The following is a 24,212-nucleotide window of genomic DNA, read 5'->3' as shown; positions in this document are numbered from 1 at the left end:
TTATCTTTGGGTATGATGCTACTTGGCACACCTGTATTTGGGGAGAATCTTCCATTTTCCTCTGCAGACCCTCTCAAGCTCTGTCAGGTTGGATGGGGAGTGTTGTTGTGCAGCTATTTTCAGGTCTCTGGAGATGTTCGATTGGGTGTAAGTCTGGGCTTTGGCTGGGCCACTCAAGGACATTCAGAGGCTTGTCCCGAAGCCACTCCTGCATTGTCTTGGCTGTGTACTTAGTGTCGTTGTCCTGTTGGATGATGAACCGTCGCCACCAGTCTGAGGTCCTGAGCGCTCTGGAGCAAGTTTTCATCAAGGATCTCTCTGTACTTTGCTCCGTTCATCTTTACCTCAATCCTGAATGGTCTTCCTGTCCCTACCACTGAAAAACATCCCCACAGCATGATGCTGCCACCACCATGCTTCACCGTAGGGATGGTGCCAGGTTTCCTCCAGACGTGACACTTGGCATTCAGGCCAAAGAGTTGAATCTTGGTTTCTTGTATCTCATGGTCTGAGAGTCTTTAGGTGCCTTTTGGCAAATTCCAAATGTGCTATCATGTGCTTTTTACTGAGGAGTGGCTTCCATCTGGCCACTATCATTAAGGCTTGATTGTTGGAGTGCTGTAGAGATGGTAATCCTTCTGGAAGGTTCTCCCATCTCCACAGAGAAACTCTAGAGCTCTGTCAGAGTGACCATCGTGTTATTGGTCACCTCCCTGACCAAGGCCTTTCTTGCTCAGTTTGGCCGGTGGCCAGCTCTAGAAAGAGTCTTGGTGGTTTCAAACTTCTTCCATTCAAGAATGATGGAGGCCACTGTGTTCTTGGCCAACTTTAATGCTCCACATATATTTTTTTAACCATTTCCCAGATATGTGCCTTGACACATTAGGAATCACAGTTTTGAGATAAATATTATTTAAAGTCACAGAGGGCTATTGCAAGAAACTACATGAGATCCCTTTTTAGTTAATATCCATTATTATTATTATTTTTTTGTAAACAATTTTTTGGAGAGTTTGAAATTGGGATCCTTTGCTCCTGACAAGGGCATTTCCAGACATAGACTCGACATGGAAATGAATCACATTGAAAGTATTTGGAAAATACCAAAAACGTATCTTTCCCACATAAAATGTGTAAGCTTAAGTTTGACGGACAAGTATTATCTCGTTTTTCCAGAATCCCTGAAAAGAGACCTGGGAAAATGAAGGTAAAATAAATATATATATATATGGATCTACAAACAATCTCTAATTCATACACAATTATTCTTTATGTTTAGATAATATACTACATTTATATTTTCCAATGAACTCAATATGTCTGTTACAGCTCGGTGATGTTTACTCAAACCCAGAAATTGGCTCAGACTGTTTGTTGCACAACGAGTCATAATTCAATGTGACACAATGCCGGTGTAGCATTTTGATGTTTGACAGTAGCTAGCTACCATAGCTGTGTAGGTCGTCTATGGTCACGTTAGATCTCTGTGTGGAAAGCTTTAGTAAACATTTTCTGATGCGACGTATACCTAATTCACCTGACAGTGAATCGACGAGGAGAATCATATTAAATTATATTTAGGTCAAAATTGAAGGTCGTGACTCGTGTTATCTAGAAAAGCATCATAGCTTGGCTAACTAGCTTAGCAGGCAGCCATCTAAATGAATTGAGTTGACCCCCCAAGGAGGAAAATATGCATTTGGCAGATTTCGTTGCTGGTTCCGTTGGAGGTGAGCTAAGTAACGTTACTGTAATGTGTTTTTGTCTCTCTCTTTTTTTTTTAAACCATCTAAATCATTTAACTTATCATAGTTGTATTGCTGAGGAATTTGGCAACATGCAACTACACAGGCAAGCGAGGCTATAGGCCAGCTTATAATGTGAAATAGGTTACAACATTTTCAGTGAGTTCGTAATGTGATGGATATGACTTGTTCCTACAGGAGCCTTTGGAGTGGCTGTGGGGTATCCTTTGGACACAGTGAAGGTAAGTATATTTTTATGTGAGTCGAGCTTCATTAGTTGTCTGTGCTTATTTCACTAATGTTTAACAGTGTGCAATTATCAAACTCAATAACTTTTGACTCGATTACCTTTTTGCAGGTGAGAATACAGACACAAAGGAGATTCACAGGAGTTTGGCAATGTATTCATACTACATGGAAGACCGAAGGGGTGAGTGTCTAAGTGACATGTTAAAAACCACAATTTTTTTATTTTTTATTTCACCTTTATTTAACCAGGTAGGCAAGTTGAGAACAAGTTCTCATTTACAATTGCGACTTGGCCAAGATAAAGCAAAGCAGTTCGACACATACAACGACACAGAGTTACACATGGAGTAAAACAAACATACAGTCAATAATACAGTATAAACAAGTCTATATACGATGTGAGCAAATGAGGTGAGATAAGGGAGGTAAAGGCAAAAAAAGGCCATGGTGGCAAAGTAAATACAATATATATGAAGCGCTGTAGTTTGGACTTGGGGCTGAAAGCTGTGTCTCTTCCACAGGTGAATGGATTCTACAGGGGCATGTCCATGCCAGTCACCACTGTGTCCATCAGCTCCTCTGTAGTGTTTGGCGTCTACAGGAATGTCCTGCAGTGTTTACATCAACTACGATCCACCTCCACAGGTTTGGATTTTCTGCCAACCAAAGTGGACATCTTCTTGTCCGGGTTGTCAGGAGGTGTTGCCCAGGTAGTCAACTTATAACTAGTATATTAGTCTATACTTTTGCAACGTTACATGACATGGTTGCTTGGCATGGCCAATATTTGTAAGTTTCAGTCAATTTAATTAGGGAAACTAAAAAAATAAAAGTTCCCCTTAGCAAAACTGGATCATATTCACTAGGAACCAAATGGGCTTGAAACACGACCCTGGTGACATCATACCACAACACCTTTGAGTACTCTCTCCCTTGTCCTCTTTAAGGTATCTGTGATGGCACCAGCTGACATAGTAAAAGTACGGATGCAGTGTCAGATGGTACACCAAGGCTTGGACGCTCAGCAACCCAAGTATCGCGGCCCAATGCATTGTCTGCTGACCATCGCTCGTGAAGAGGGCTTCCTCGGACTGTACAAGGGAGCTGGTGCCCTCGCCCTGCGAGACGGCCCCTCTTTTGCCACCTACTTCACTGTTTACCACGTTATCTGTGAGCAGCTATCCCCACCTGAGAATACCCAGCCAGGTAAACACATAGTACCTGAGAACACCCAGCCAGGTAAACACATAGTACCTGAGAACACCCAGCCAGGTAAACACATAGTACCTGAGAACACCCAGCCAGGTAAACACATAGTACCTGGGAACACCCAGCCAGGTAAACACATAGTACCTGGGAACACCCAGCCAGGTAAACACACAGCAGCCAGGTAAACACATAGTACCTGGGAACACCCAGGTAAACACACAGCGCCAGGTAAACACATAGTACCTGGGAACACCCAGCCAGGTAAACACATAGTACCTGAGAACACCCAGCCAGGTAAACACATAGTACCTGAGAACACCCAGCCAGGTAAACACATAGTACCTGAGAACACCCAGCCAGGTAAACACATAGTACCTGGGAACACCCAGCCAGGTAAACACATAGTACCTGAGAACACCCAGCCAGGTAAACACATAGTACCTGAGAACACCCAGCCAGGTAAACACACAGCGCCAGGTAAACACATAGTACCTGGGAACACCCAGCCAGGTAAACACATAGTACCTGAGAACACCCAGCCAGGTAAACACACAGCACCTGAGAACACCCAGCCAGGTAAACACACAGCAACTGGGAACACCCAGCCAGGTAAACACACAGCACCTGGGAACACCCAGCCAAGTAAACACACAGCACCTGGGAACACCCAGCCAGGTAAACACACAGCACCTGGGAACAGGTAAACACAGCACCTGTAAACACATAGTACCTGGGAACACCCAGCCAGGTAAACACACAGCACCTGAGAACACCCAGCCAGGTAAACACACAGCACCTGAGAACACCCAGCCAGGTAAACACACAGCACCTGAGAACACCCAGCCAGGTAAACACACAGCACCTAAACACACAGGGAACACCCAGCCAGGTAAACACACAGCACCTGGGAACACTGAGAACACCCAGCCAGGTAAACACACAGCACCTGCCAGGTAAACACACAGCACCTGAGAACACCCAGCCAGGTAAACACACAGCACCTGAGAACACCCAGCCAGGTAAACACACAGCACCTGGGAACACCCAGCCAGGTAAACACACAGCACCTGGGAACACCCAGCCAGGTAAACACACAGCACCTGGGAACACCCAGCCAGGTAAACACACAGCACCTGGGAACACCCAGCCAGGTAAACACACAGCACCTGGGAACACCCAGCCAGGTAAACACACAGCACCTGGGAACACCCAGCCAGGTAAACACACAGCACCTGGGAACACCCAGCCAGGTAAACACACAGCACCTGGGAACACCCAGCCAGATAAACACACAGCACCTGGGAACACCCAGCCAGGTAAACACACAGCACCTGGGAACACCCAGCCAGGTAAACACACAGCTTCACTCTGTAAGAATCTTCCAAAGCGTATGCTTCTGTATTTCGTATGCTTCTGTCCTCTTAAGTGTACATGGTTGCTTTTGCAATTGGTCATCATGATTCAGGATCATTTAGTGTTGATTATCTGGTGTCTCTCCTCCCCCCCCAGAGTGGAATGTGGTTCTGCTTGCTGGTGGACTGTCAGGGATGTGTGGCTGGTGCATAGGGACACCCATGGACGTGATCAAATCCCGTCTGCAGGTGGACGGTATGGGCAAGAGGAGATACACAGGTTTCTTCCACTGCATCTCACAGAGCATACGCACTGAGGGGCCGGGTGTTCTCTTCAAAGGCCTGGGCCTCAATTGCATACGGGCCTTCCCTGTCAACATGTCCGTGTTCGCCATGTACGAGGTGGTTGTGCGCCTCCTCCGACCGAAAACTTGAATTTAAAGGCTTGGGTTGTTCATTAGGTGCCGAATGGACTGAAATAGGAACTACTGGTCCGAGAACAAATTTGGACACGGTCTGCACTAATGAATCCAACCTTGTCTTTGAAGACTTGGGTGATGGGATTCTATTTTAATTGTTTCTCATGCCATTTTCCATGACTAGAATAACACTCAATCCATTGTTGTATCATTATTCACCTTTGCCTCAGTTGCTGCTATGTGATTTTTATATAGTGCCATATTGCCCTATAAGGGCAAACTACAATTCCTCAGTAAGATTTGTTTGAAATATTCCTGCATAGTATTTCAAGGGAAAATATGAATTGAGAATGAATACTAAGCTAAAACAGTTCTATGGTTGAGTTCTGATTGTTTAGCAATAGGGCCTAATAGTACTACAGAAACTTATTTTGACTTACCTACTTTTTACACAACATTCCCTCACTGACCTTAGAACATAACAGGGGTGTTTTACACCGCAGGATCACTTGATTTCAATGGCTAGAACTGAAGCTGACGGACAACGTTTTTCCTGAATACTGTATTAATGAAAGTTACTTGTTGATCCTTCCCAAATAATTATCCCACTGTTCATATCGCTCCTGTCGGAAGCTCGGAAACAAGCGTCTTTGAAGTAGGGCCACCATCCAGCAAACTGCAGTATACTGGGGGTCGGTCATCAGTATTGAGGAATTGATTAACTTCTGCCACAGGCTTTCACCTCACCTTCAGTATGAAAGTGAGCAAAGCCCGGGAGCTGAGGCTAGGAATTTATCAACTTTGCTTTGTTACTGTAGCCAAGCAGTATCAATTATTTGTCCTTGACTTGGACAGTATTTTCAATGGTACTGTCTAAACTCCCAGTTCTCAAAAATACTGCAAGTCATTCTCTGTATACCACATGTACTGATGATCCTGTACGTGTGATTGTGTTTGAGAAAAAACAAAACTTCAAGTAGCACATCTGATTTTGCTGTGAGTGAAACGTATAAGGGAGTTTTAACACGCACAAACATTTCAGCAGTGTAAAGTGAAAAAATAAAATATATTTAATGACTGAATAAAGATTCACAAGACAGACATTATTTTATTCATCCAATGGTATTGCTGTTAGCACACACCAAAATAAGACTTCCTTTGTCAATGCTTGGTAAGTTTGATGTGAAGCCATATCATAGTTGGTTAATCATTAGACACGAACTGCTCAGCATGGGGATATGTCATTGACACATTTAAGTTTCATGTTTCTAGTATGGCGCATGTGATGAGACCTGGGCCACATCCAGTAGGAGGTTGTGGAACGTTGCAGATAGAAATGTCATGAATAGAATAGAAACGATTCCTTTATTATTCTACATGTCAGAGGCATATCTATTCTACAAAAGATATTTATATCTGAACGTTGTGCTCTGCTGAACACTCCCCTGCTAAGTTTTGACCTGAACGACCTCCCAACATTGTGTCAGGACTTAGCACATGAATAAAACTGTCTAGAAACTGTAATTTAGAGGTCTCGGGGTCATGAACTGCTTGACGGTCTCTTCTGTGACCTGCTTGCGTCTCTCTTGATGGGATGTGATTATTGGCTGCAGGGTCTCTATCAGACGTTTCTTCAGCTCACCGGTTAGCAGGGCTCCACTGGCGTAGTCCTGGAGACAGAGATACAACACAGCAATGAGTGGGATTATTATACGTATGACACAATACAGCATAGAACTTTATTTCCTGGAAATCATTAGCCTGGTGGTCCAGTCTGTTGGTGCTTTAGCCACTCCTCTGCCAGGCCAAACATGGCATGACATCAATAGAATAGATGGCTACAGCACATCATTGGAAAGTGACCAGGCTAGAAATCTAGACAGTTAATCATTCGGATAAGACCGACACACAAAGCATCAGTGTTCATTTGGAGAGATTTGCAGAAAACAGACATGAATTTTGTCTGGCACAGTCAATTGTCCCGCTGCGTACAAGAGTTTTGATACCAAATAGAAAACTTAAGTTTGCTTTCTTCCTATAAAGATCAGTTTATTTTTCAACTGTGAGGGTAGTCATTGATAGTATGGTTGTTTGGGTTAAAAACACCAATACAAATGTAGGGCTATGTAGCTAGGTAAACTAATAAATATACACACTTCAAAATGTAGGACAGTGCGGCTGTCAATATAACACCAGATCCTAAACCTTGACAGCAATACTGTAAAAATGTTGATCCATGTCTGTCTATTGTTCCAGTCCAAGTGCATTGGGTTCTCTGGCATTTGTCCGGCAGCACGCCCCCCCCTCACCTGTCGGATTTTCTCCAGCTGCTCGTCGTCCTCCAGGAAGAAGGTCAGGTACATAAAGGACACGTCTACATCGGGGTTGCCGCCATATTTCCTGTGCTCCTCTACCGTGTCTTTCCCCCCGGAGAAGGCGTGCTTGTTCACCTAGGTGATGACAGCAAAAATGACAACATGAATTACAGTTTTTCCCCCTCTTGTTTCCTGTAAACCATTCTCAGGTGACTGTATTTGACTGCCATGTGGAGGTAATAAATTAAATGTACTGTATTTAGCTATATAGCCCGGTTTTACATTGTCAAGTGACCTCTTTTACACTACCAAGCTGGGCTGTACTGTGCCAATCTGGTTAAGCATTCACTATTGATAGAAAGGACGAGTTAAAAATAAAATACCCGAGCCAATATAGTTCGAGTGGGCAACAGGGTATTAGAAAGCTTCAGTGTCACCTTATTTTTGATCTGCTTGGGCGTGTCTGTGAGGAAGATGGAGGAGTTGGCGTCACTGGCAGACATCTTGGTCTGGGCCCCCTGCAGCGCCGGAAAGAAGGTAGAGTGCAACAGGGCAGGCTTGGGGTAGCCGATCCTGGGGGCCACATCCCGGGTCATCCGGAAGTAAGGGTCCTTAAGGGGTAGAGGATGGATATATCTTCAAAACCGTTATAGTGCTCTTGATGTAACGCTACAATGAGTCCCAATGAACTTAAACATATCAGACTGAACTTTATAGTTCTTTACTCTCTCAGTGACATGCTGTCAGACCCTGCTACTCAGATCCTTCTGATTTTATTCTGGCTAAATGAAAATAAAGTCACAAGCATAGTCTGTAGGAAGAGAGGTTGAGGTTAATCAGTTGCCACTAGTCAGAGTAGTGTAGATGATCAGTCAAAGCAGCCAATTTCTAAAATTAACTGTTAAATCTTTTGCAGACAGTGTCCTGGTTGTCACAGGTTAGCAGACAATGTGTCCTGGTTGTTACAGGTTAGCAGACAATGTGTCCTGGTTGTTACAGGTTAGCAGACAGTGTGTCCTGGTTGTTACAGGTTAGCAGACAGTGTGTCCTGGTTGTTACAGGTTAGCAGACAATGTGTCCTGGTTGTTACAGGTTAGCAGACAGTGTGTCCTGGTTGTTACAGGTTAGCAGACAGTGTGTCCTGGTTGTTACAGGTTAGCAGACAGTGTGTCCTGGTTGTTACAGGTTAGCAGACAGTGTCCTGGTTGTTACAGGTTAGCAGACAGTGTCCTGGTTGTTACAGGTTAGCAGACAGTGTCCTGGTTGTTACAGGTTAGCAGACAGTGTCCTGGTTGTTACAGGTTAGCAGACAGTGTGTCCTGGTTGTTACAGGTTAGCAGACAGTGTGTCCTGGTTGTTACAGGTTAGCAGACAGTGTGTCCTGGTTGTTACAGGTTAGCAGACAGTGTCCTGGTTGTTACAGGTTAGCAGACAGTGTCCTGGTTGTTACAGGTTAGTAGACAATGTGTCCTAGTTGTTACAGGTTAGCAGACAGTGTGTCCTGGTTGTTACAGGTTAGCAGACAGTGTGTCCTGGTTGTTACAGGTTAGCAGACAGTGTCCTGGTTGTTACAGGTTAGCAGACAGTGTCCTGGTTGTTACAGGTTAGCAGACAATGTGTCCTGGTTGTTACAGGTTAGCAGACAGTGTCCTGGTTGTTACAGGTTAGCAGACAGTGTCCTGGTTGTTACAGGTTAGCAGACAGTGTCCTGGTTGTTACAGGTTAGCAGACAGTGTGTCCTAGTTGTTACAGGTTAGCAGACAATGTGTCCTGGTTGTTACAGGTTAGCAGACAATGTGTCCTGGTTGTTACAGGTTAGCAGACAGTGTCCTGGTTGTTACAGGTTAGCAGACAGTGTCCTGGTTGTTACAGGTTAGCAGACAGTGTGTCCTGGTTGTTACAGGTTAGTAGACAATGTGTCCTGGTTGTTACAGGTTAGTAGACAATGTGTCCTGGTTGTTACAGGTTAGTAGACAGTGTCCTGGTTGTTACAGGTTAGCAGACAATGTGTCCTGGTTGTTACAGGTTAGCAGACAGTGTGTCCTGGTTGTTACAGGTTAGTAGACAATGTGTCCTGGTTGTTACAGGTTACTAGACAATGTGTCCTGGTTGTTACAGGTTACTAGACAATGTGTCCTGGTTGTTACAGGTTAGCAGACAGTGTCCTGGTTGTTACAGGTTAGTAGACAGTGTCCTGGTTGTTACAGGTTAGTAGACAGTGTGTCCTGGTTGTTACAGGTTAGTAGACAGTGTGTCCTGGTTGTTACAGGTTACTAGACAATGTGTCCTGGTTGTTACAGGTTAGCAGACAGTGTGTCCTGGTTGTTACAGGTTAGTAGACAGTGTGTCCTGGTTGTTACAGGTTAGTAGACAATGTGTCCTGGTTGTTACAGGTTAGTAGACAATGTGTCCTGGTTGTTACAGGTTAGCAGACAGTGTGTCCTGGTTGTTACAGGTTAGTAGACAGTGTGTCCTGGTTGTTACAGGTTACTAGACAATGTGTCCTGGTTGTTACAGGTTAGTAGACAGTGTCCTGGTTGTTACAGGTTAGTAGACAGTGTGTCCTGGTTGTTACAGGTTACTAGACAATGTGTCCTGGTTGTTACAGTTTAGCAGACAGTGTCCTGGTTGTTACAGGTTAGTAGACAATGTGTCCTGGTTGTTAAATCTTTAGCAGACAGTATGTCCTGGTTGTTACAGGTTAGTAGACAGTGTCCTGGTTGTTACAGGTTACTAGACAATGTGTCCTGGTTGTTACAGGTTAGCAGACAATGTGTCCTGGTTGTTACAGGTTAGCAGACAGTGTCCTGGTTGTTACAGGTTTAGACAGTGTCCTGGTTGTTACAGGTTACAGAATGTGTCCTGGTTGTTACAGGTTTAGACAATGTGTCCTGGTTGTTACAGGTTAGCAGACAGTGTGTCCTGGTTGTTACAGGTTAGTAGACAATGTGTCCTGGTTGTTACAGGTTAGTAGACAGTGTCCTGGTTGTTAAATCTTTAGCAGACAGTGTCCTGGTTGTTACAGGTTAGTAGACAGTGTCCTGGTTGTTACAGGTTAGTAGACAGTGTCCTGGTTGTTAAATCTTTAGCAGACAGTATGTCCTGGTTGCGCTGTGATGCTTGACTGACCTGGTCTATGGCACAGGGAATGAGACACTGGACATCTTTTCTGCCCTTGAAGATCTGAGGGAAAGAGCTACTGAACGACGGAGCGGCCTGGATGGCGGGGAAGGCAATCTTTCCTGGGATGGGTGAGAGAGGGAGGAATACTTAGCTTTTAAAAAGCATTCACCTGGGCTGTATTCATTAGTGCACACCATAGTAAAACAACATTTTGCATCAAAAAACGAGTGTTTCTTATTGGACAGTTAGTCCCTCTTTGTTTGAGTTATTTTTTTTCCCGCTTTAGGTCTCTAGTGAATATGACCCTGATCACAATTGTAGCAACACTATGCTACTCAGAAAGTGCTCATTCATAACGAAAGTGAAATCCCGGCATTTGTATAATTCCTCAACAGGTGTTGACTCAATTCCTACAAGTCGTCTCTCTTACCGATGCAGTCACTGTCGCAAAATCCAAAAATGCCTTTGACCTGGTTGAAAGTCACATGCTTCTGTACTTTCACCACATTCCTGTAGAAGTCTGGGGACGCCCTGTAGAGACAAAACAATCAGCAAAAAAGGCAACATAGCTGACATGCCAACCTCATTATGAATAAGAATTTGTTCTTAACTAACTTGCCTAGTTAAATAAAGGGTAAAAAATATGTATAAACTGAGCAAAAAAAGAAATTTCCCTTTTTCAGGACCCTGTCTATCAAAGATAATTCATAAAATCCAAATAACTTCACAGATCTTCATTGTAAAGGGTTTTAACACTGTTTCCCATGCTTGTTCAATGAACCATAAACAATTAATGAACATGCACCTGTGGAACGGTCGTTAAGACACTAACAGCTTACAGACGGTAGGCAATTAAGGTCACAGTTATGAAAACTTAGGACACTAAAGAGGCTTTTCTAATGACTCTGAAAAACACCAAACGAAAGATGCCCATGGTCCCTGCTCATCTGCGTGAACGTGCCTTAGACATGCTGCAAGGAGGCATGAGGACTGCAGATGTGGCCAGGGCAATAAATGGCAATGTCCATACTGTGAGACGCATAAGACAGCGCTACAGGGAGACAGGACGGACAGCTGATCGTCCTTCGCGTTTATCGTTGAAGGAACGAGCGTTACACCGAGGCCTGTATTCTGGAGCGGGATCGATTTGGAGGTGGAAGGTCCATCATGGTCTGGGGCGGTGTGTCACAGCATCATCGGATTGAGTTTCTTGTTATTGCAGGCCATCTCAATGCTGTGTGTTACAGGGAAGACATCCTCCCTCCTCCCCCATACTGCTAGTTCGGTGTGTTCTGCCATGGCCAGCGAAGAGCCCGGATCTCAATCCCATTGAGCACGTCTGGGACCTGTTGGATCAGAGGGTGGGGGCTAGGGCCATTCCCCTCACAAATGTCCGGGAACCTGCAGGTGCCTTGGTGGAAGAGTGGGGTAACATCTCACAGCAAGAACTAGCAAATCTGGTGCAGTCCATGAGGAGGAGATGCACTGCAGTACTTAATGCAGCTGGTGGCCACACCAGATACTGACTGTTACTTTTGATTTTGACCCCCCCCCCCTCTTTGTTCAGGGACACATAACATTTCTGTCAGTCACATGACTGTGGAACTTGTTCAGTTTATGTCTGTTGTTAAATCTTGTTATGTTCATACAAATATTTACACATGTTAAGTTTGCTGAAAATAAACATAGTTGACAGTGAGAGGACGTTTCTTTTTTTGCTGAATTTATATATAAAAATAATTACCACTAGTAGGAATCAGATGCACTTTAAATAGGTAAAGTATTTGTCACCGTGAGCTACTTCTATTGAAGGATAACCATCAGACTTTAGTATCTCCCAGTCTCATCAGGCTGTTGAGCATACCCCACACAGAAAACAATTATGGTGAAGAATTATGATGACAGAAGGCTCATGAGTGAAAGGTTGAGAGCAATGTAGCCTACTATCTAAATATTGACTGCACTATAGCACCACCTTCTGGGAGATCAGTGAACAGACATGGGATTAATATATATACACTGCTCAAAAAAATAAAGGGAACACTAAAATAACACATCCTAGATCTGAATTAATTAAATATTCTCATTAAATACTTTTTTCTTTACATAGTTGAATGTGCTGACAACAAAATCACAAAAATGATCAATGGAAATCAAATGTATCAACCCATGGAGGTCTGGATTTGGAGTCACTCAAAATTTAAGTGGAAAACCACACTACAGGCCGATCCAACTTTAATGTCCTTAAAATAAGTCAAAATGAGGCTCAGTAGTGTGTGGCCTCCACGTGCCTGTATGACCTCCCAACAACGCCTGGGCATGCTCCTGATGAGGTGGCGGATGGTCTCCTGAGGGATCTCCTCCCAGACCTGGACTAAAGCATCCGCCAACTCCTGGACAGTCTGTGGTGCAACGTGGCGTTGGTGGATGGAGCGAGACATGATGTCCCAGATGTGCTCAATTGGATTCAGGTCTGGGGAACGGGCGGGCAAGTCCATAGCATCAATGCCTTCCTCTTGCAGGAACTGCTGACACACTCCAGCCACATGAGGTCTAGCATTGTCTTGCATTAGGAGGACCCCAGGGTCAACCGCACCAGTATATGGTCTCACAAGGGGTCTGAGGATCTCAGTACCTAATGGCAGTCAGGCTACCTCTGGCGAGCACATGGAGGTCTGTGCGGCTCCCCAAAGAAATGCCACCCCACACCATGACTGACCTACCTCCAAACCAGTCATGCTGGAGGATGTTGCAGGCAGCAGAACGTTCTCCACGGCATCGCCAGACTCTGTCATGTGCTTAGTGTGAACCTGCTTTCATCTGTGAAGAGCACAGGGCGCCAGTGGCAAATTTGCCACTCTTGGTGTTCTCTGGCAAATGTGAAACGTCCTGCACGGTGTTGGGCTGTAAGCACAACCCCCACCTGTGGACGTCGGGCCCTCATACCACGCTCATGGAGTCTGCTCAAAACGGTCAGAAACAGACACATGCACATTTGTGGCCTGCTGGAGGTCATTTTGCAGGGCTCTGGCAGTGCTCATCCTGCTCCTCCTTGTACAAAGGCGGAGGTAGCGGTCCTGCTGCTGGGTTGTTGCCCTCCTACGGCCTCCTCCGCGTCTCCTGATGTACTGGCCTGTCTCCTGGTAGCGCCTCCATGCTCTGGACACTACGCTGACAGACACAGCAAACCTTCTTGGCACAGCTCGCATTGATGTTCCATCCTGGATGAGCTGCACTACCTGAGCCACTTGTGTGGGTTGTAGACTACGTCTCATGCTACCACTAGAGTGAAAGCACCGCCAGCATTCAAAAGTGACCAAAACATCAGCCAGGAAGCATAGGAACTGAGAAGTGGTCTGCGGTCACCACCTGAAGAACCACTCCTTTATTGGGGGTGTCTTGCTAATTGCCTATAATTTCCACCTGTTGTCTATTCCATTTGCACAACAGCATGTGAAATTTATTGTCAATCAGTGTTGCTTCCTAAGTGGACAGTTTGATTTCACAGAAGTGTGATTGACTTGGAGTTACACTGTGTTGTTTAAGTGTTCCCTTTATTCTTTTGAGCAGTATATATATATATATATATTTTTTTTTAAATAACTTTTCTTTAGTACTCCCATGATGTATAAATGCTCAAAGAGCATGATGAGGGAATTCTGAAACCACTAATATTTAATAGTTCTAAAACACACAGTAGAGTCCCTGCACCTCTTAGGTATATGAGACCCAGGGCCCATATCCACAAAGAATCAGTCAATCTAGGATCAGCCTTTTAGATCATAATGAATAGCATTAGATGGCCAGATGGGATCTGATCCTTGATCAGCTTCCTGGATAAGTTCCCAGAGACGTAGTGAGACAGAGGGGTCTGTGATTTAGTTACGTACCCCATGTAGTCCAGATCAGAGAAGATGAAGGTCTTGTTGATGTCAAAGCCACAGGCGATGATGTCCTTGGCGTTCTCCATAGTGTAACGGTGACAGTCCTCCAGGGACAGGTCCTTCCACAGGTACTTCTCATCATCCGTCAGCTGGATCACCAGCGGGATGTCAAACGTGTCCTGCAGCCATCTGGGAACAGGTAGAGCAAAAACCCTTTACTCTCAACTCTGAACTGAATCCACTGCCATTCTTTCGACCTTAAATCACGAAGTCAGTCTAAAGTAGACCTTTCTTCTACAAACCTGACTTGAAACGCTGGGGTTTATGGTTATTGGTTATTATAGACAGTGTTTTATACAGTATCTGTTATAAAAAAGCTAAGTAGTAACATTAACATGATGCCTTCTAATTGCAGTCGCTGTACTCGCCTTACGGCGAGGATAGCTTTGCTACAAGCCCAGCTTCAGACGCAATCGTTAGGCAAGGGTAATTTCAGTTTAGGAAAGGATGAAACAGTGTCTGTGCCACCAGTAAGTACAGATAGTAGTATAAATCCCCTGGCACAGTCCCCGCAGCCGGACAACTTTCTCACGGTTTCTGGAAGGAAATGCTGTAGGAACGCTCAACCGGTGTCGCTCATTCAGCCGACAGAAACTTTCAATCGGTTTTCCCCATTAAGCAGCGAGTCGGAGTCAGAGGCAGAGTCTTCTCTGGTCTCTACTCCTCTCTTTACGGGGTCTGAGACGCCGAAGCTTCCCACCATTAGCTCTGACAAATTGAAAACTCTAGTCATTGGCGACTCCATTACCCGCAGTATTAGACTTAAAACGAATCATCCAGCGATCATACACTGTTTACCAGGGGGCAGGGCTACCGATGTTAAGGCTAATCTGAAGATGGTGCTGGCTAAAGCTAAAACTGGCGAGTGTAGAGAGTATAGAGATATTGTTATCCACGTCGGGCACCAACGATGTTAGGATGAAACAGTCAGAGATCACCAAGCGCAACATAGCTTCTGCGTGTAAATCAGCTAGAAAGATGTCGGCATTGAGTAATTGTCTCTGGCCCCCTCCCAGTTAGGGGGAGTGATGAGCTCTACAGAGTCCCACAACTCAATCGCTGGTTGAAAACTGTTTTCTGCCCCTCCCAAAAGATAGAATTTGTAGATAATTGGCCCTCTTTCTGGGACTCACCCACAAACAGGACCAAGCCTGACCTGCTGAGGAGTGACGGACTCCATCCTAGCTGGAGGGGTGCTCTCATCTTATCTACCAACATAGACAGGGCTCTAACTCCTCTAGCTCCACAATGAAATAGGGTGCAGGCCAGGCAGCAGGCTGTTAGCCAGCCTGCCAGCATAGTGGAGTCTACCACTAGCACAGTCAGTGTAGTCAGCTCAGCTATCACTGTTGAGACCGTGTCTGTGCCTCGAGCTAGGTTGGGCAAAACTAAACATGGCGGTGTTCGCCTTAGTAATCTCACTAGGATAAAGACCACCTCCATTCCTATCATTATTGAAAGAGATCATGATACCTCACATCTCAAAATAGGGCTACTTAATGTTAGATCCCTTACTTCAAAGGCAATTATAGTCAATGAACTAATCACTGATCATAATCTTGATGTGATTGGCCTGACTGAAACATGTCTTAAGCCTGAAGAATTTACTGTGTTAAATGAGGCCTCACCTCCTGGCTACACTAGTGACCATATCCCCCATGCATCCCGCAAAGGCGGAGGTGTTGCTAACATTTACGATAGCAAATGTCAATTTACAAAAAAAAAAAAGACGTTTTAGTCTTTTGAGCTTCTAGTCATGAAATCTATGCAGCCTACTCAATCACTTTTTATAGCTACTGTTTACAGGCCTCCTGAGCCATATACAGCGTTCCTCACTGAGTTCCCTGAATTCCTATCGGACCTTGTAGTCATAGCAGATAATATTCTAATCTTTGGTGACTTTAATATTCACATGGAAAAGTCCACAGACCCACTCCAAAAGGCTTTCGGAGCCATCATCGACTCAGTGGGTTTTGTCCAACATGTCTCTGGACCCACTCACTGTCAGTCATACGCTGGACCTAGTTTTGTCCCATGGAATAAATGTTGTGGATCTTAATGTTTTTCCTCATAATCCTGGACATAATCGGACCACTATTTTATTACGTTTGCAATCGCAACAAATAATCTGTTCAGACCCCAACCAAGGAACATCAAAAGCCGTGCTATTAATTCACAGACAACACAAAGATTCCTTGATGTCCTTCCAGATTCCCTCTGTCTACCCAAGGACGCCAGAGGACAAAAATCAGTTAACCACCTAACTGAGGAACTACATTTAACCTTGCGCAATACCCTAGATGCAGTTGCACCCCTAAAAACAAAACAAAAAATATCATAAGAAACTAGCTCCCTGGTACACAGAAAATACCCAAGCTCTGAAGCAAGCTTCCAGAAAATTGGAACGGAAATGGCGCCACACCAAACTGGAAATCTTCCGACTAGCTTGGAAAGACAGTACCGTGCAGTACCGAAGAGCCCTTACTGCTGCTCGATCATCCTATTTTTCTGACTTGAGGAAAATAAGAACAATCCGAAATTCCTTTTGATACTGTCGCAAAGCTAACTAAAAAGCAGCATTCCCCAAGAGAGGATGACTTTCACTTTAGCAGTGATAATCTTTTCCTCAAAGAAGTTCATGAATTTATGATTATTAGAAAGCAAATTACGGACTCCTCTTTAAATCTGCGTATTCCTTCAAAACTCAGTTGTCCTGAGTCTGCACAACTCTCCCAGGACCTAGGATCAAGAGAGACGCTCAACTGTTTTAGTACTATATCTCTTGACACAATGATGAAAATAATCATGGCCTCTAAACCTTCAAGCTGCATACTGGACCCTATTCCAACTAAACTACTGAAAGAGCTGCTTCCTGTGCTTGGCCCTCCTATGTTGAACATAATAAACGGCTCTCTATCCACCGGATGTGTACCAAACTCACTAAAAGTGGTAGTAATAAAGCCTCTCTTGAAAAAGCCAAACCTTGACCCAGAAAATATAAAAAACTATCGGCCTATATCGAATCTTCCATTCCTCTCAAAAATGTTAGAAAAGGCTGTTGCGCAGCAACTTACTGCCTTCCTGAAGACAAACAATGTATACAAAATGCTTCAGTCTGGTTTTAGACCCCATCATTGCACTGAGACGGCACTTGTGAAGGTGGTAAATGACATTTTAATGGCATCGGACCGAGGCTCTGCATCTGTCCTCATGCTCCTAGACCTTAGTGCTGCTTTTGATACCATCGATCACCACATTCTTTTGGAGAGATTGGAAACCCAAATTGGTCTACACGGACAAGTTCTGGCCTGGTTTAGATATTATCTGTCGGAAAGACATCAGTTTGTCTCTGTGAATGGTTTGTCCTCTGACAAATCAACTGTAAATTTCGGTGTTCCTCAAGGTTCCGTTTTAGGACCACTATTGTTTTCACTATATATTTTACCTCTTGGGGATGTTATTCGAAAACATAATGTTAACTTTCACTGCTATGCGGATGACACACAGCTGTACATTTCAATGAAACATGGTGAAGCCCCAAAATTGCCCTTGCTAGAAGCATGTGTTTCAGACATAAGGAAGTGGATGGCTGATCTTCTGTTGAATCTGACAATTAATCTTAATGGTTGCACAGTCGTCTCAAATAAAACTGTGAAGGACCTCGGCGTTACTCTGGACCCTGATCTCTCTTTTGAAGAACATATCAAGACCATTTCAAGGACAGCTTTTTTCCATCTACGTAACATTGCAAAAATCAGAAACTTTCTGTCCAAAAATGATGCAGAAAAATTAATCCATGCTTTTGTCACTTCTAGGTTTGACTACTGCAATGCTCTACTTTCCGGCTACCCAGATAAAGCACTAAATAAACTTCAGTTGGTGCTAAATACGGCTGCTAGAATCCTGACTAGAACCAAAAAATTTGATCATATTACTCCAGTGCTAGCCTCTCTACACTGGCTTCCTGTCAAAGCAAGGGCTGATTTCAAGGTTTTACTGCTAACCTACAAAGCATTACATGGGCTTGCTCCTACCTATCTCTCTGATTTGGTCCTGCCGTACATACCTACACGTACGCTACGGTCACAAGACGCAGGCCTCCTAATTGTCCCTAGAATTTCTAAGCAAACAGCTGGAGGCAGGGCTTTCTCCTATAGAGCTCCATTTTTATGGAACGGTCTGCCTACCCATGTCAGAGACGCAAACTCGGTCTCAACCTTTAAGTCTTTACTGAAGACTCATCTCTTCAGTGGGTCATATGATTGAGTGTAGTCTGGCCCAGGAGTGGGAAGGTGAACGGAAAGGCTCTGGAGCAACGAACCGCCCTTGCTGTCTCTGCCTGGCGGTTCCCCTCTTTCCACTGGGATTCTCTGCCTCTAACCCTATTACAGGGGCTGAGACACTGGCTTACTGGGGCTCTCTCATGCCGTCCCTGGAAGGGGTGCGTCACCTGAGTGGGTTGATTCACTGATGTGGTCATCCTGTCTAGGTTGGCGCCCCCCTTGGGTTGTGCCATGGCGCAGATCTTTGTGGGCTATACTCAGCCTTGTCTCAGGATGGTACGTTGGTGGTTGAAGATGTCCCTCTAGTGGTGTGGGGGCTATGCTTTGGCAAAGTGGGTGGGGTTAAATCTTTCCTGTTTGGCCCTGTCCGGGGGTGTCCTCGGATGGGGCCACAGTGTCTCCTGACCCCTCCTGTCTCAGCCTCCAGTATTTATGCTGCAGTAGTTTGTGTCGGGGGGCTAGGGTCAGTTTGTTATATCTGGAGTACTTCTCCTGTCCTATTCGGTGTCCTGTGTGAATCTAAGTGTGCGTTCTCTAATTCTCTCCTTCTCTCTTTCTTTCTCTCTCTCTGAGGACCTGAGCCCTAGGACCATGCCCCAAGACTACCTGACATGATGACTCCTTGCTGTCCCCAGTCCACCTGGCCGTGCTGCTGCTCCAGTTTCAACTGACCTGAGCCCTAGGACCATGCCCCAGGACTACCTGGCATGATGACTCCTTGCTGTCCCCAGTCCACCTGGCCGTGCTGCTGCTCCAGTTTCAACTGTTCTGCCTTATTATTATTCGACCATGCTGGTCATTTATGAACATTTTAACATCTTGGCCATGTTCTGTTAGAATCTCCACCCAGCACAGCCAGAAGAGGACTGGCCACCCCACATATGCTCTCTCTAATTCTCTCTTTCTTTCTCTCTCTCTGAGGACCTGAGCCCTAGGACCATGCCCCAGGACTACCTGACATGATGACTCCTTGCTGTCCCCAGTCCACCTGACCGTGCTGCTACTCCAGTTTCAACTGTTCTGCCTTATTATTATACGACCATGCTGGTCATTTATGAACATTTGAACATCTTGGCCATGTTCTGTTATAATCTCCATCCGGCACAGCCAGAAGAGGACTGGCCACCCCCCATAGCCTGGTTCCTCTCTAGGTTTCTTCTTAGGTTTTGGCCTTTCTAGGGAGTTTTTCCTAGCCACCGTGCTTCTACACCTGCATTGCTTGCTGTTTGGGGTTTTAGGCTGGGTTTCTGTACAGCACTGAGATATCAGCTGATGTACGAAGGGCTATATAAATACATTTGATTTATAGACCGTGTTATATACCGTATCTGTTATTATAGGCAGTGTTTTACAGTATCTGTTATTATTGGCAATGTGTTATAAAGTACTGTATCTGTTATTATAGGCAGTGTGTTATACAGTATGTTATTATAGACAGTGTTTTATACAGTATGTTATTATAGACAGTGTTTTATACAGTATCTGTTATTATAGGCAGTGTTTTATACAGTATCTGTTATTATAGACAGTGTTTTATACAGTATGTTATTATAGACAGTGTTTTATACAGTATGTTATTATAGACAGTGTGTTATAAAGTACTGTGTTTGTTATTATAGGCAGTTTGTTATACAGTGGGTAGGGTCTAGAGTGTTTCCCGGGTCTGGGACAAAGGGTCTGGGACAAAAGGTCAGGGATGTACCATAGTGTAGGGAGAACTTTTGGTGGTTCTTAATAGTGTCAAGTCCCTCCATCTCACTAATACTAATCAGGGTTGGGGTCATTTGAAATGGATGGATATCAGGGTTGGGGTCAATTCCATTTGAATTCCAGTCAATTCAGGAAGTACACTGGATGTCCAATTCTCTTCTATGTTTTTCACAGAAAAGACTCTGAATTTGGTTTACTTTCTGAATTGACTGGAAGGGAAATGGAATAGATCCCAACCGTGGCTACATATAGCAACAGACTCACTTTGTAAAGATGAAAGGGATGAGGTGGCCCATGTGCAAGGCATCTGAGGAGGGTCCTCTGCCCGTGTAGAGGTAGAAAGACTTGTTCTTCTCATACGCGTCCAGAACCTGGTGCATATCTCTGGAAAAAGACAAACAACACAGAGTTACAGCATATGACACACCCTAAAATGCCCCCAAAACAAGATGAGAGCAGATTAAGACTATATGTTTACTACGTGGTATCAATTGCTCATGCTCAATCCCAGACAGATAGACATAAAGGCAGGGTGGCAGACGGACCACCCTCTAGAGTACATTCAAATAACTGACCTGTGAGAGAAGAAGATTCCTCTGCGTAAAAAACGGTGTGCCTTCTGTCCCGAGACTCTCTCTATTCTGTCCACCAGCTCTTGGTCAATTTTGCTACTGCCAAACCTCACTGAAAAGAAACGTCAGTACACAATTTACCCATACCATTAATTATGCTCTGACTAAAATGTTTTTTTTTTTAGAGTTTGACATTCCATGTGTTTGAAGCAAGTTTACAGCAACTTGTGAGATATTGACATATCTCACAAGGCTCATTCATTTTCAGAGAGGCCCAACTCCTAACTTGAAGATTCATACATAACTCTGACAATTCTTCCATCAATGCATGATTTACACAATTATCAAGTGAAGCGTGCGCTGTGCATAAATTCGGATTCTGCCCAGAGATCTAACATTATGCTTTCCCCTCTGACCTATCAGCTTGTCGTAGTCCACTCCTTTGGCGTTGGTGGTGGAGACATTCCAGGGGTCGACCATGTCCTCCCCATCTGCAGCTGGCCCGTTGTCTTGTGAAACAACGCATTCTGAGGGTGGACATCCAGTCTTGTAGTCCTGACCTGTTACCTGCTTGTAGTCCACTTTTAGCTTCAGCAGCAACTGTACAGCAGCGTCAATATCAGCCTGCAATCCAAAAACAAAATGAGATAAAAGGTCCTACAATAACATCAAGGTGGATCATTATCATGATCATGGAATAATTCACTATACGAAGACGATATGACCAGTGTTGTATCGGGACTGTATTGCACAACACTTAGCCACTTATTATGACATGATACAGTATAAGAACACACTGGTTGTGTTCTTAAAACTAATAGAAAACATCCCCATGTGAAGATATTTGTAAATATGTATATGTTATAGGTACTTCGTTTTATATTAGTTGTAGCAGTAGTTTGTTAGTTGTAGGCCTATTATTAGTTTTACAACTTTTTTATGCCGTTTTATTTGTATTTCATTATTATTGGACCGTTAGTATATGCCATATTATTCTTGTTACTACCGGTAAGTATTGTATTTTTTGGAGGGACACTTGAAAACGAGATGGTGCATCTCAATTTTATCCTGCAAAAATAAATGGAATAAATCATTCTAAAGCTCACTTTTGCAGCCTTTTCAGTTTTCAGAGTTCGGACTGTGTCTCCTTGTGATGTTAGTTTCTCATATAGGTCCATTGGGGTCATATCCCCAGCCCCGTCTCCCAGACAGTCTGTCATCTTCAACTTGGTCAGGACCTAAGAGATACAAGATTGTGTGACACAATTTCATATACAGTAGTTTACGTCAAGTAGCACACATGCCATTGCATTAGTTAACAAGCTATCTAATATGTCTTGTAAAATGATTAAATTTTGCATGGTAAAGATAAGGCCAGGGTTTTCAGTTCCCTGTGCTAGAGAAAGTAGCTAGCTAATCTTGGTTAACTCTGAACTAAAATCTCCGAAATTTGTTCAGTAGTTTGTCCACTAAAATGACTAGCTACCTAATGTATGGGGTATTTAAAATCAACAAAACACACATTTCTGTCAGGGGTGGTTTGAAATCATTTCCACAATGAACAGCAATAGATATCTAGTTTTTGCTATGGTCCATGAAGCCACCTGAACAGAAAGGAAGGTTTAATATGTTGTGATTCAAGAACCTCTCGATCTCCACTGCTAAAGCTAGCTTAGCATGGTGGTTAGCCCATATGTTTGCCATAACGTTCTTCTGATCTACTCTATCACGCCATGACAGTGGCTTTCGGTTTGATAGGATGTTTTTTTTTTTAAATAAACACGAGCACATCAAATGAAATATTCAAAATAGTTTAGATTTTGAAATATTCCAAATGTTTCAAAATAATTCAAATGCACGCACCTTTCAGATTTTATGACGCCGGTAAAATCAACTCATTCCACTTGCATCAGCCTGCTTGTTGGCTGGGAAGTGTTCAGGGCAAATGTATCCCCTAACAAACAAGTAGTTGATCTATTCAGTTCCACTGTGAATTTATTTACCGCAATAAGAGAGGTTATAATATTGTTGTCATGTCAAAGAGAAAATCCAGTTACTTTGAATGAGAAGGACATAAAGAGAAATGCGTAAACGACAATGTAAGTCTGTTTAAAACGTGGACGGTGCTTGTCGGAATTGTTTTGGTTCCGACTGACTGATTTCAAAATAAAAGTTATCAAGCCCTGTGCGCTAATGTAAAGAGCTTGAGATATAATTACAACTTTTATTTCGAAGATGTGGATCAATGGGTTCATGCACAGGCTTCACACATTTGGAACGGGACAAAATTGATGTCCTACATACATTTACTGTACTTTCTCCTGAACCACTGAATTGTAAAGTAGCGTTAGCTACTGCGATTACCCCCCGTCATGGTACTAGTGACATATCTGTTGTAGTGGCATATCTGCTATAGACACAGGAAGATATTGCTATGCAGCTTCTTGGTTGAGTTACAAAGCTAGCTAACTACTGTGGCTAACCATAGAGCCAAATATTTTTATAACTAACCCATAGCTCATTGTTCGACTGTATCTGTGATGGAGCTGTTGTGCCTGGCTTCAGCGCGTAGCCAGCTTGCGGGTTCATGTTCGCTAATGCTAAGTGTGTAGCCGTAAATGCAATATGGGTGCATCCACGTTTTGAACTGGGAAATCCCGTCTAAACGTCTTTAGAAGCCTTGTGATTGTTTTGCTAATAAAAAAAGTACATTCGGATCTGCTTTAACTGTATAAATCAAAAGGAAGATGAGCAGAATCCATTTTGTATCAACAATTTGTTTTTAGTTCTACCATAAACAACTGTGTCACCATGCTTTGTCTATTTGTTGACAATGATGTCAGAGAGGTGCAGGTAGGAAACTCGGGAATGAGAGTTGTCCACTATCAATGACCTGTTTGACAGTTTTTCTCTCAGTCTTATGTGGCAAATACCACCTTCCTACTTGGTTATGAACGCAGCGTAATAGCAAGCTAGCCAACTAAGGTGAATGGGGGTAATGGACAGAGGGGATTCTTCTTTATGATTGGGTTGGCGGATCGCATCCACATTTTAGGTGCATACATTTTTTTAAATGTATTTGTCACATGCGCCAAATAAAACAGACATAGATCTTACAGTGAAATGCTTACTTACATGCCCTTAATTAACAATGCAGTTTTAAGAAAATCCCTCCAAAAAGTAAGAGAGAAGAATAACTGATCATTAAAGAGCAGCAGTAAATAACAATAGCGGGGGTACCCGTACAGAGTCAATGTGTCAATGTGCGGGAGGAACCGTGTCGGGGTAACA

At 43.9% G+C, this 24,212-nt stretch overlaps 2 protein-coding genes and 2 long non-coding RNA genes across 14 annotated transcripts; 2 read left to right on the top strand and 2 right to left on the bottom strand.

Moving 5' to 3' along the window:
• The first annotated feature begins 1,378 nt into the window (after positions 1-1,378).
• slc25a47b (solute carrier family 25 member 47b) lies at positions 1,379-5,869 on the top strand. The gene is made up of 6 exons (XM_035742452.2): positions 1,379-1,730; positions 1,944-1,987; positions 2,104-2,175; positions 2,516-2,704; positions 2,942-3,200; positions 4,713-5,869. Exons 1-6 carry the CDS (start codon positions 1,694-1,696, stop codon positions 4,988-4,990), a joined length of 879 nt encoding a protein of 292 aa, XP_035598345.1. The 5' UTR covers positions 1,379-1,693; the 3' UTR covers positions 4,991-5,869.
• Positions 3,192-4,705, bottom strand: LOC127913558 (uncharacterized). 8 transcript variants are annotated; one of them, XR_008086015.1, is made up of 5 exons: positions 4,370-4,483; positions 3,934-3,999; positions 3,612-3,827; positions 3,447-3,578; positions 3,196-3,281 (listed from the first exon to the last, which is right to left on the bottom strand). It is a non-coding gene; the product is annotated as an uncharacterized LOC127913558 (long non-coding RNA). The 8 variants fall into 8 exon arrangements; XR_008086019.1 differs by having other exon boundaries at positions 4,436-4,483; XR_008086018.1 differs by having other exon boundaries at positions 3,934-4,032; positions 4,403-4,480.
• A 193-nt stretch (positions 5,870-6,062) lies between the features above and the next one.
• Positions 6,063-22,949, bottom strand: LOC118362251 (tryptophan--tRNA ligase, cytoplasmic-like). The gene is made up of 11 exons (XM_035742451.2): positions 22,785-22,949; positions 22,028-22,159; positions 21,338-21,545; positions 20,925-21,033; positions 20,614-20,733; positions 14,303-14,485; positions 10,843-10,943; positions 10,419-10,531; positions 7,727-7,900; positions 7,284-7,424; positions 6,063-6,644 (listed from the first exon to the last, which is right to left on the bottom strand). The coding sequence occupies exons 2-11, from the start codon at positions 22,139-22,141 to the stop codon at positions 6,486-6,488; spliced, it is 1,422 nt and encodes a 473-aa protein (XP_035598344.2). The 5' UTR covers positions 22,142-22,159; positions 22,785-22,949; the 3' UTR covers positions 6,063-6,485.
• On the top strand, positions 8,056-10,400 carry LOC127913559 (uncharacterized). Of its 4 annotated transcripts, XR_008086025.1 has the most exons (8): positions 8,056-8,474; positions 8,591-8,741; positions 9,073-9,103; positions 9,162-9,192; positions 9,315-9,345; positions 9,590-9,682; positions 9,714-9,989; positions 10,256-10,400. It is a non-coding gene; the product is annotated as an uncharacterized LOC127913559 (long non-coding RNA). The 4 variants fall into 4 exon arrangements; XR_008086023.1 differs by lacking the exon at positions 9,162-9,192 and having other exon boundaries at positions 8,056-8,350; positions 8,382-8,474; positions 9,284-9,989; XR_008086024.1 differs by lacking the exon at positions 9,162-9,192 and having other exon boundaries at positions 8,622-8,741; positions 9,284-9,989.
• Positions 22,950-24,212: the final 1,263 nt, after the last annotated feature.

This window comes from Oncorhynchus keta, chromosome 29 (assembly GCF_023373465.1).
Source record: "Oncorhynchus keta strain PuntledgeMale-10-30-2019 chromosome 29, Oket_V2, whole genome shotgun sequence".
NCBI classification, from domain to species: Eukaryota; Metazoa; Chordata; class Actinopteri; order Salmoniformes; family Salmonidae; genus Oncorhynchus; species Oncorhynchus keta.
This window is presented reverse-complemented; position numbering and strand designations above follow the sequence as displayed.

Excerpts from the sequence above, each read along its gene's own strand:
- LOC118362251 (XM_035742451.2), bottom strand. The coding sequence starts at position 22,141 with ATGACAGACTGTCTGGGAGACGGGGCTGGGGATATGACCCCAATGGAC. Across the intron at positions 7,425-7,726 it reads CCAAGCAGATCAAAAATAAG|GTGAACAAGCACGCCTTCTC; the intron begins GTGACACTGAAG and ends GTCATCACCTAG. Across the intron at positions 6,645-7,283 it reads AGCTGGAGAAAATCCGACAG|GACTACGCCAGTGGAGCCCT; the intron begins GTGAGGGGGGGG and ends CTCTGTCTCCAG.
- slc25a47b (XM_035742452.2), top strand. The coding sequence starts at position 1,694 with ATGCATTTGGCAGATTTCGTTGCTGGTTCCGTTGGAG. Across the intron at positions 1,731-1,943 it reads CGTTGCTGGTTCCGTTGGAG|GAGCCTTTGGAGTGGCTGTG; the intron begins GTGAGCTAAGTA and ends TTGTTCCTACAG. Across the intron at positions 2,705-2,941 it reads TGTCAGGAGGTGTTGCCCAG|GTATCTGTGATGGCACCAGC; the intron begins GTAGTCAACTTA and ends GTCCTCTTTAAG.